We start from the raw sequence: 11210 nt of genomic DNA, 5'->3' as shown, positions 1-11210 counted from the left end.
TTCCTCTGGCGCCCCCCTCAGGAATCAGCATGAAGGCGTATCATGGTCCTCTTAACTTACATTAATTAATCGCATTATCGTCTTTTTCCCCTTATCATTTCAACATTAGTTTGATTAACACAAATATTACTTTTCAAATCAAAATATTGATCTATATAATATAATATATATTATAATTATGACGTACCAAAGGAACATTACCTGCCTCCCTGTCTGTCTGTCTGTCTGTCTGCTTGTCTACCTGTCTGTCTTTCTGCATGCTTGTTTACCTGCCTGTCTGTCTGCCTGCTTGTCTACCTGTCTGTCTATCTTTCTGCCTGCCTGCCTCTCTGCTTGTCTACATGTCTGTCTTTCTGCCTGCTTGTCTGCATATCTACCTGTCTTTCTGCCTGTCTGTCTGCCTCTCTACCTGTCTTGCTTCCTGTCTGTCTACCCGTCTGTCTGCCTGTGGGCCGGGTCATGGGGCTCCAGCGGTGCGCCCCCTTCCTTAAACCCGCAGCTGGATTTCTCTCTTCAGCATCGCGGAGGCGGACGCACAGAGCCGCTAACAACATGGCGGAAGAGGCGAAGAAACTGGCCGCTTACGCCGCCGTGGACAACCACGTCCAGGTACCGAGAGCCGGAACCGGCGTGTCCCCGTTAGCCCGGGCGTCAGCGAGCACGAAGTTTACAAGCATTTGGGGGGGGCGTTAGCTTTCGGTGCTGCATGCTAACAAACGGAGCTAACGCAAACAGAGAGGTGGACGTCGCGTTAGCCTAGCATGCTAGCTTATCACAACGTTATCCAACGTTGACTCGCGCGGATTTTATGTGGGGGATTAGCCCGGTGTTATGCGTGCTTGCCCCGGGATAGTCGGCTAACTTTGTCCTGCATTAAGAACCAAAATAGCAGACGTATGTTACAGCATGTGTGTTAGCTGTAGAAATACAGGAGCCAACACGTGGGCGCGGGAGTCACATGTCCAGCCTGAAACGCTGTATTGAGTTTTATGCATGACGTAATCCAATTCAAGTTACAGGTTTTATAATGTGACAGATTTGTGAGGACTGTTTGGTTCATGACATGTGAGCTACAGGAAGAGGACACAATCATGACATGAGCTGTCCTAAGAAAAACACGTAATGCTAACTTAAGTTGAAACTGTAAAAAAAGTCATTTAATTGTATTCTTTTCAGGGTGTTGTGCATCTTTTTGTTTTGTGTTCTCGTAGAACAACCAGGTGGTTGGGGTTGGCAGCGGATCGACCATTGTCTACGCTGTGGACAGACTGGGTGAGTGGAACCACAAGCTGTGGTTAGTTCACCAGGTTGATTTATGTCTTTTAGGGGCCAAAGCTCACTGCTTCTTATCATTGCTGTGGACGCCTGGTGTAAAAATGTGTTTCTTGGCTCCGTAAAGTACGATGTTATAAATCCAGAAGCATTTAGTTTTTAATACCGTAGTTTGTTGGGTATTACCAAAAGGAGTTTCAAAGGAAGCTTGACCTAAACATGTTGATCGGTCTGCTCCCCCCAGCTATCTAAACCTCCTCTCTGATTTATTCCAGCTGAGAGAGTGCGTCAGGAGAAGCTCAACATCGTGTGCGTGCCCACCTCCTTCCAGGTCGGTTAGAGATCGTTGAACCTTCCTTTCTGTCGTCCCGGTGGCGTGTGTATTGCGTACACGATATTTGGCAACGGCGTGCGCTGCAGCACGTCGGCTTCATTACCACACACACACACACACACACACACACAGGGCCTTCACTTCTCCTTTTGCATATAAATGAAACATCAATCATTCAGAGGGACGAGAAGACGCGTCAATCATAACTCGTTGTGTTTTTCACAAACATGCCCCCCTCCCCCTCCACAGGCTCGTCAGCTGATTCTGCAGCACGGCCTCACGCTGTCGGACCTGGACAGGCACCCAGAGGTACGGTGAGCACGTCGACATGTCAGTGTGTGTGGGGGGGCGTCGCAGCGCTTAACGGGTTTTCCGTGGCTCCCGCGCAGCTGGACGTGGCCATCGACGGCGCGGACGAAGTGGACGCCGACCTCACGCTGATAAAAGGTGGAGGGTGAGTAGTGCTCGCTGCCGGGCGGCGCCGTCCCCCCCCCCCCTGCCTCAGGCTCCTCCTCTCTCCGTCTCACAGCGGCTGCCTGACGCAGGAGAAGATCGTGGCCGGCTGCGCTAAGCATTTCGTCGTCATCGCGGACTACAGGTTTGCGTTTCGCCGGGTTGAGCTCTTTCGCCAAAGCGCCGCGTGCCCAGGTCCGGTTCCTCACCCTCCTCTTCCTCGCTCAGGAAGGACTCCGAGGCTCTGGGCCAGCAGTGGAGGAAAGGAGTCCCCATCGAGGTGATCCCCATGGCGCACGTTCCCGTCTCCAGGACGATAGCCAAGCGCTTCGGAGGGGAGGCCAACCTCCGGATGGCTGTCAGCAAGGCGGTGGGTGCTTTTTAAAATCCTTTTTCTCTGGCCAAGAAGCCGCGTGCTGTCAAGTAAACAGGAAGTCGTGATGGTCACAGACGCGTTGCTTAACATTTACCTCATAATGGCACACGCCCACTGAAGAATTGCAAAAGGCCACATACAGGTTTAGTTTTTTTTATACTTGGTGTTGTTAACACACACTTCCTCTGGGTCTCCAGTTGGATTTCTTTTTTTAAAGCATCGGGAGTGATTGGGTCACGTGACTAGCGGTTTGTGTCACTCAGGGTCCTGTGGTCACTGACAACAGCAACTTCATCCTGGACTGGAAGTTTGAGCGCGCTGACAACTGGAAGGAGGTCAACACGGCGATCAAGATGATTCCAGGTGAGGAATCCCCCCCCCCCGCCCTCGGTTATTGAGACCAAAGGGGCTGCGGACGGACGGACGGACGAATTAACCTGTTCACATGTTGTTTTTGCAAATGATGAACAGAAGTGAGCACATTCAAAAATGCAGACTGCAGGAGGAGTGACGTAGAGACCTGTCAATCACAGCACACCCCGTGGACCGTCATTTACTGAATAAACACCATGCTGTGCGGAGGAAGACTTGAAACTAGAGCTTAAGACGATAAACACATTTTACTGAGGGAATCAGTCGCCCCCTGCTGGCAAAAAGAGAGAATGCAGGTTTTAGGAACCTCCTGCAGTCGTGTGCGAGTCTCCAGTGGGACGACGCCAGCAGCCCGCTGACCCACCCTATGGTTGCCTGTGTTGGTAAAGACCTTCTGTGTGTCCTCTTCAGGCGTGGTGGAGACGGGGCTTTTCGTCGGCATGGCAGAACGGGCTTACTTCGGGATGGAGGACGGCAGCGTGCAGGTCCGAGATCCTCGGGTCATCTGAGGAGCTCCTTGGAGCCACTTGTTCTCAAACGAACTCACAAGTGCCGTGTTTGGGACGGAGCTTCGCGGCCCGGACGAGCGCCGTCTCTGGGAACCTTTCACACATCTCGAAAAACAAGTCATTACTGAGGATCGCTTGGTTTTTCTCAACCTGCAGCTGGTGCTTCCGTCACTGTGCGTTTTCAAAGTGCCTGATGAGCGAAGCCAAGTGCATCTGATTATTCTTATTTTCCGTTTAGCTGCCTGGTCTCACTGGGAATGTTGTCTCTTCCTGGCGGGTTTGACTGCAGAGGTGTGGTGAATCGCTGCAGCATGAAACCATGGTGTGCCTGGAAATTAATATTTGAAGCCTTAAGAGAAATGATGGAATTAAAGTTTCAATAAAAATCTCACACAGTCAAACTATTGTCCCACTCTGTGCTGCCGCCACCAGAACGCAGAAAAGAGAAGTGAAGACTGCTTCAACAGTGAGAATCCCGCCCTTCATTAAATGCATTGCTTATTATTATGCTAATTTAAACTGGAAGAATCCCCCCCCCCAAAATGAATTATGATCTTTATTAATGTCACAAAGGTTAGATGGGTATGATATGACTGGTGTGGAAATACCGTGCATTGTGTCACACGTGATTCCTTAAAAGCTTATTGTGTGTGTTCATTCAGTCACGGTACCGGAGTCCCTCTCCCGGGCTCTTAAAATTTGATCACATGACGGTAACCGTTGCCATGGACCAATACTGTGACGTCCTGATTGGGGAGGGTTTGGGTTTAGGGGCTCTGTCAAGGTTAAACTCGTCGTTGGACAAGTACGGGTGTACTTTGTCTATTTAGATGTGATTTTTATTTTATTCCTTCTAGTTTTGGCTCACAATGCCTTACACTCCGGCGCTATGCTTTAAGGTCACTGTGATTATGATCTATTCAATTAATTGTCTTATAAATCAAATGGATGATTTGATGCGGTATTAGACTGAGTCTTTCTTTAGCAATTAACTGTGGTTATCACTTTGCCGTAACAGTACTATTTTCTTTAACTAATACAAAACCATGACAACAGACAGTATGACTCCTTTTTGTTGTGTTTTCCTGATCATTTGATGATTACATTATCACCAAATAATTAAGTTAACTGGATGCGATGGAACACAGATTGTTCCGAAACAAGTGGAAACAATTTAAATCAATTAGATCATTATTTAAAAAGTTAAGCAAACTATCTTTTATTAAAAAATGCTCCACATTTGTGTCTACCTTTATGTTTAACTCTCAAAGAAGATAGAAAAAAATCTAAATTAGCCACCTAAGATGTGCTATTCTCCCTCGTGGCCGCCGGGGGGCGCTTTGATTCCGCTACAAGCAGACTGGGTTCACAGTGACCTTTATGTACCCACCTCAACTCTTTATTCATAGATACGCCGAATACAAAGTGCCAGTGTGTGTGTGTGTGTGTGTGTTTAAGTAGTTTGAGAGCTGCGCAGACGCCGTGCAGTTTTATTTAAATTCCCGTTTAAAAAAAACTCAAGTCTTTCGCGTCCATCATGTCCCAGCCCTTGGTGTTTTTTGTTTTTTTTATCCGAAAAGTGAAGCCAAAACTCGTGATCAGGAACAGGAAATGTACCTCTGCGGAGAGGCCACGTTGATGGTTTCTCGTCGGCTGTCCTGACAACTGCTCTTGAGCGACAGCTGAAACATCGAATGTTCAGTGCGCGAGGTTGAAAATCGACCAATGGGGTCGGTGCTCGGCGGGAACGTTTCTCTCATTGGACAGAGGACGACACATCCCACCAATAACATACCTGCTTGAGGATTTGCCATCGGGTGTTTTTTTGCGTCACCCTGTGCTCAATCTGTCAGCCAGCCACCAGGGCGCATGCGCAGTTTGACAGCATTTCGATTAGCCAATAAGGCGCTCTGTTTGGAGGGCTGGAACATTCTGTGCCCGCCTTCTTGTCTGACAGCTCTCTGTTGCAATCGCATTGTGCTTAGTATGCGAGTATGCGTGATTGACATCTAACGGGCCAATAAGGAACGGCTGGATGAAACTTGAACGAACGTTGAGATTTGACTGTCCAATCCTAGTGTAGAAACAAGGCGGGATTTAGCGTTACCAAGGCATGTCTTGGGTCAAGTATAAAGGGAATAACATGGTGTCCCAGTGGCTGTTTATGTTTACTTAAAGAACCGGTTCGAAAAGGCGCTTTTGCGAGACACAAGATTTTTTTTATAGTTCCACCGTTTCTTTTTCACTTTGAACTTTTTTTAACGTTAAGATTTACAGGAGCAGTGGCATGTAAATCTCATACTTCACTAATGTGCCAGTCTTACAAATGGAAAGGGGGCTTCACTTTGGAAACGTGAGCATTTCCCTGGTGCTCCTGCTGTTGCTGAAAGCGCTCACTGGATTCGGAACCACGCAAGCTCAGGGCTCAGCCGTCGGGGGGGAGCCGCGGTCCCTCACCCGGGGTTCAGGCGTCACCTCGGAGGAAGATGGTGCGAGAGTCATGGAGCGGGGCTTGGACAACGTCCGGTCCCCGGCCATCGTAGCAGATGTCACCGTGGAGGACGACGAGAACGGGCCGGCGGCGGAGGCCGACGAACCATCGGGAGAAAGTAACGGGGACTTCCAACCGTCAAGGTAACGACTTTTGTTTCCTCTTGTCTCTCTCTTCGAAAACGCATTCATACGTGTGACGTTAACTCTTGCGGGACGGACACGGTTGCAGCCACGAATTCGGCAGTAAATTGTTTATCCAACACGACGAACTAAATAAAAAAAATAATAAGAAAACTCGCCATTTTTAAAATTTTTATTCCACCAGCTAACGTTAGCTAAACAAGAGCCCGGTTGTTGAGGCAGCCAACTCTTTGACACTAATGTATCCCTCCGCTAAACTTGTTGTGGTTGTAAAAATAGAGATAAAGATAATAAATAAAGATTTCCCATCGAACTGGTGGAGCACAGGCACTAAGAAACACCACGGTGAGAGATGCGAGTGTGACTTCCTGTTGGATTGTGTTTTTGAGTAAAGTTTAAATGGAAATCTTGTGAAAAGTTGACCGGAACTAACGTTAGTCAATTGTGGAGAAAATGACATGCGGTTGGTTTTTATAAACGCGTCGCAGTGTTGTTAAAAGTGAAGGTTTTTACGAAATAACGTCACTTTGGCATGTTGGGGGCTAATATCTATCTGTGTGTGTGTGTGTGTGTGTGTGTGTGTGTGTGTGTGTTCGTGTAGTAGGGTGATATGTTCCTGCGCGACACGTAACGAACTGATTCGTCTACCTTGTTGATTTTGTACAAGTGACGTCACTCCGCGGCCCAGTTTCGTCCACTCGTGTCAACTGGTCCACTGCTGGTCCAGCGCAGGGAGTTGTTGCTTATTTGTTAAACTTAACACGTTTCGAACGTGTTGTTGTTGTTGTGGCTGTCAGACTCCACCCGGCAGCACCCACTCAGGATGCGGCGCCTCTCACCTGAGAAAAGTCAAGTGATAAAGCACTCGTCTCTTTACTTTAATTAACCACAGTGCTTTTGGCAATTTTGCAGGATTACAAAAATACCTCATTTGTGGCAAAAATACTGGAAGGGCTACCGTTTGCCTGCTGGAATCTGTTGTTATTTAACAAAGTAGAAAGTGTTAAGTGGAGTTGCTTTTTTTTCATATAGATATTATTGTCCTAAAAGGAAAACGTGTGAATGGACTTGAAAGTCAATCAGTTTCATTATAAATGAGGGGTGGGGGGAGGGGCAGGTGACGGGGGCTCCACCACTCGGGTACCACGAGCACAAATTAAACATGACAAGTGCATGTTAATATTCCATGACTGCCATGGAAAGACATGTCGCTGAGCTGAGAAAAAACTCCCCAGGATCCTGTCAGTCAAAAGTTTTACGGCTCTACACGGCTTTCTGCTGCCGCTGCCCCAAGTGAGACGCAGTTCTTGGCGCAGTGGGTAGGGCAATTGATTTAGTCTTCCCGGGTAAACAGCAGGTTTTTGACGCCCACCTTAGATGTTTGGCGCAGCGTGTTCACCCCGACGTTCCTTCGCTTTTTCCTTCTTCTGTTTTTTTTTTTTCTTTTTCTGTACCAGGACCATTACACACAAGCTGTGATCCAGCTTCTACATTCAGTCTTAGTCCGTTGCATGTTCTTCGTAGAAGCGCATCAGGTCATCTCCTTAATTATTCTCTGTGTAGTTTCACATACGCGCCAGGCGCTCGGTCGGTCTGAAGGCTGAAAACACTGTTAAAGTCCAAGTTTTTTCTGCTTAATATCAAAACTCGCTGCCGCATATCCTTGGTTAGAAAAAAAAAAAGAACCCGCCTTGTTCTTCATTTTCAGTCAGTTTAATCTTGCCCCTCATGGAAAACCCCAAAGCCTCACATAGTTGTTAGTGCATCACCTCCCAAACTCATCAGGATAGAAGTGATAAGTCTCTGCAGTGTGGAGGACCTGAAGGAGGGTGAAGCCTCCTGCCTCGGGGACAGGATCAAGATGACATTTAAGGTACTCGGCGAAGCAGCGGTCCTCCTCCTCCTCCTCCTCATCGTCCGGGTGCCGGTCACTGCTCGCTCACTGTGCCTCTACGGCGATCCCTGCGTCTCTTTCTGTTGGTTCACGTCTTTTTTTACCCTCACTTTGTGTGTACGGCTTTCTCTCCTCATCTTTCCCCCACATCAACCTCCATTTGTCTTCCATCACGTATTGGCTCCGAGTCATCTGATACCGATCGCTTTTATCAGACATTAATGGTTCCTTTCCCACTTTCGATTTCAGTTTATCTCGCAAAAATATATTTGTATTTTTTCGTATAATCCTCCAAGTCCATTGAACCTACTCTTTATTTCTGTCAGTGTCCAGAAGGAGCTGAATTTACACATCATCTCATAACAAACAGTCAACACCGATGTGTCGAAGGCAACAAGATAAACAATTTACAAAGTCGCTCGGGAGGCAGAAACAGGAAGACCGAACAGGTGAATTATTCATTCGACAGGCTGGCTGTAAAACAACAACATATGTTAAAGATGACAGCTTTTGCTGCGATAATAATGACCTCATAATATAATAATGCTCATACTAATGAAGGTTTTCTTTGTAACTTGTGTCACAACACAGTTAGACCTGCGATCGCATCCTGTCTGTCTGGATGTCTTTGTTGAAGTCTGTCTCTCTCCAGCATTAATTCTTTGTCTCTCTCTCTCTCTCTCTTGTTTCTTCCCTGATGCTCTCCCTTACCTCCATAAATACACGTTGCTTGTGAATGCCACCCCTTGAGTATATGCTCTACTCCACGCTCTGTTTCCATCCATCTGTCAAGAGAATTGCCGTTGAACCTTACAAACACCTCACAAAATAGAACGCGTTTTTAGGTTTGTTTCACTTCAAATGGGCTCATTCTAAAAAACAAAACAAAAGAGGATCAACAAAAGGAAACAAATGTCTAACGTGGTTTAACGAACCCCGTGGTGATCGAATGTCCAGCTTTTAATTGGGCCAGTTTTTTGGAGACAAATCTCCTTTGGCTTCGGTGACCTTTTGAAGGCTTTTACCTGCAGCCTCTGCTGCTCTCCATGTCAAACAGGGGAGGGCCGCCACTGATCATAAGAATGTTAAAGCACCTTTGATCAACTGAACACAGTCTCCATTTCAAACAAAAAGAAAAGCGCTATGACTTTCCTAATGACACATAAACCTTCACCTCGGAAGGATTACTTGTGCTTTGCTGACAGCATTGTGACGCTCACGAGCCCGAATCTCTTTGTGTTTCAAAGGGAATCGGCCTCCAGCAGAGCTGTGTTTGGAGCGCAGTGCCACAAACTCAGCCTGAAAACCAGTCTACGCTCACTCGGCATATTTTTTTAAAGTTTCTGCCAGTTGCACTTGTTTTGATTTTTTTCTGCATCCTGTAATCTATAAATATTCTAGGTGTTTGCTTTGATCCGGCCTTCAGTTTGTGACGAAAAGCTGTGTGGGCTGTCGCCTGTCGTCTATACGTTACAACCTCTGCTGCTCTGGGGACTGGATGTTTACATCTGTGTGTGTGTGTGTGTGTGTGTCAGTCATGTGACGGAGCTGCCAGGTTTGATGCCTCCGCCAGCGAGCGCTCCTTCAGGTGGGGGGGGTGAGGGGGGCCTTAGGGAGCACTCAGAGGTGAGAAGAGAGAGGACGGTGGCTTTGTTTGAACCAGCTACCCCCATCGCCACCCTCCTCCACCCTCCTCCACCCCCCCCCCCCCCCCCCCCCTGCACCTTCCTCAGGGCCTTGTAGCGGCAACAGCTCTTCTGGGCCGCCGCGCTCGCCGGCTGGCTCCCACCAGCCTACTGCTTAGCAACAGCCAATCTGCCGAGCCGGGCGACTTGTCGGCCAATTGCGTCGGAGAGACGGGCTAGTGCTCTGAATTTGAGTTGGCCACATGGGTCTGTCTATAGTTAGGTAAAGGGGGGGGGGGGTCCTTTTGAGGGGGACAGTTCATATCCTTGTTTTTCTTTTTGTTTCGGTAGTCCACTTTATGTAACCAGGGAGATGTTGTGGGTTTTATTAATAGAACCCGTCCCCAGAATAACAGGTCAAGATGAAAATGATTGAACTCCCTCTGATAAGTTTTAATTGAGCACTCTGAGCCCGGCGAAGCTGCTGTCCATTGGAGAGGAAACTTCAAAAAAAGCTTAAATAATCTCTTTTTTTTGTCTTTTCTTCATGTAACTCTATCAGTCTCTGGGGCTGTTTCTCTGTCATCACGTTAAAGTTATTGTTACAGTGTGCACAAGTTGCCCTAAATGTCCCCTTGCGTGATCATCTGTGTCACTGACTTCCTCTTCTTTGATGGAAACTGTCTCTTAAATCCCGCGTAGTGACAGAAGAAATGACCAGTTCTGCATTAATGACAAATGTTTTGAATATGTCGTGAAGAGGAATGAGTTTAATAGGTCGGCAGCTATTTCAGTAAGTCGGCAGGACCCATCCTGCAGCACTGCAGTATGGGTGGGGCACAGGCAAAAAGGTGGGATACTCTGAGAGGGAGGGGAGGAGGATGAAAACAAGAGTTAGCTGCTGGTTTGCAGGGCCATGCTGTCTTGTTTTCACTCTCGGTGGCTCCTCACTGCTTAGCAACAACGAATCGGATGCTCGGATCAGGGCTGCAGCTCGGCCAATCAGCCAGCAGGAGCGTGGCGCCACAGAGTTTGGATTTTACCACGTGTGAGACGACTCGGGTTGGAGAGGAGAGCTCACTTGTAGAGAGAGTGAAGTGAGTGAGGGTAATGGCAATGCTTTTTAACGGTGTGTGGTGTGTGTTTTCATGAGAGTGCCAGAGGTGTTTTTTTTAAACCCCACCCTTTGCTCTGCGGTGGTCTGCTGCAGTGACCCTGATGGATGCGACGTCCATTTATTTACTGCACATCCTCTTTAAAATGACTTAACCGCTTTAAAGATCTCTTGTTTATTTAATAGGTTTAGACGATTAGGCCGTTAAATAAACCGTCAAGCACTTTTAAATCCAGGTGTTGTAGTGTGTCATCTGGGATTATTAGGTTTATTTTATTCTTATCCATTTATTCTAGTGTTCATTTATATAAGACCTGGAAATGGTTTCATGCTGGTGTTGTGCCTTCAGGTACCTTTTAAAACATCCTGAATTACATTATGGGATTACTACAATTAATACACTTATTTGAACTTATTTGATATTTGGCTGCAGTAGTGCTCTCTGTAACCAGGCTAATTCTGTTTTTGTCTCTTTATATATTTGTGGTGAAGTACTATGATTCTGAATAAAAACTTCTCTGTAAGAATGTGCATATGTTAAAGCGATGCACTCCACACCCCCCCCCCCCCCCCCCCCTCCCAACACCCCCCCCTCCTTTTGCGCTGCTGCAGTTGTTGGTTGGGTGC

General features: G+C 47.3%; 2 protein-coding genes across 2 annotated transcripts in view; both read left to right on the top strand.

Moving 5' to 3' along the window:
• Window positions 1-334: 334 nt before the first annotated feature.
• On the top strand, window positions 335-3420 carry rpia (ribose 5-phosphate isomerase A (ribose 5-phosphate epimerase)). The gene is made up of 9 exons (XM_037487344.2): window positions 335-609; window positions 1212-1272; window positions 1548-1603; window positions 1856-1915; window positions 1996-2060; window positions 2136-2204; window positions 2288-2429; window positions 2699-2798; window positions 3219-3420. The coding sequence occupies exons 1-9, from the start codon at window positions 460-462 to the stop codon at window positions 3314-3316; spliced, it is 801 nt and encodes a 266-aa protein (XP_037343241.2). The 5' UTR covers window positions 335-459; the 3' UTR covers window positions 3317-3420.
• A 1990-nt stretch (window positions 3421-5410) lies between these two features.
• Window positions 5411-11210, top strand: part of eif2ak3 (eukaryotic translation initiation factor 2-alpha kinase 3) — a 21148-nt gene continuing 15348 nt past the window's right edge. Inside the window, exon 1 of the mRNA XM_037486604.2 lies at window positions 5411-5950. Coding sequence (XP_037342501.2) covers window positions 5643-5950 — 308 coding nt within the window. The 5' untranslated portion in view covers window positions 5411-5642. The remainder of the gene's footprint in view (window positions 5951-11210) is intronic.

Source organism: Pungitius pungitius, chromosome 14 (assembly GCF_949316345.1).
Source record: "Pungitius pungitius chromosome 14, fPunPun2.1, whole genome shotgun sequence".
Classification (NCBI taxonomy): Eukaryota; Metazoa; Chordata; class Actinopteri; order Perciformes; family Gasterosteidae; genus Pungitius; species Pungitius pungitius.
Note: the sequence above shows the minus strand (reverse complement) of the source record. Positions and strands in the feature narration are given on the sequence as shown.

Coding starts and splice junctions, on each gene's coding strand:
- rpia (XM_037487344.2), top strand. CDS start 460: ATGGGGCTCCAGCGGTGCGCCCCCTTCCTTAAACCCGCAGCTGGATTT. Junction 1,604..1,855: donor GCGTGCCCACCTCCTTCCAG/GTCGGTTAGAGA, acceptor CCCCCTCCACAG/GCTCGTCAGCTGATTCTGCA. Junction 2,061..2,135: donor ACGCTGATAAAAGGTGGAGG/GTGAGTAGTGCT, acceptor TCCGTCTCACAG/CGGCTGCCTGACGCAGGAGA.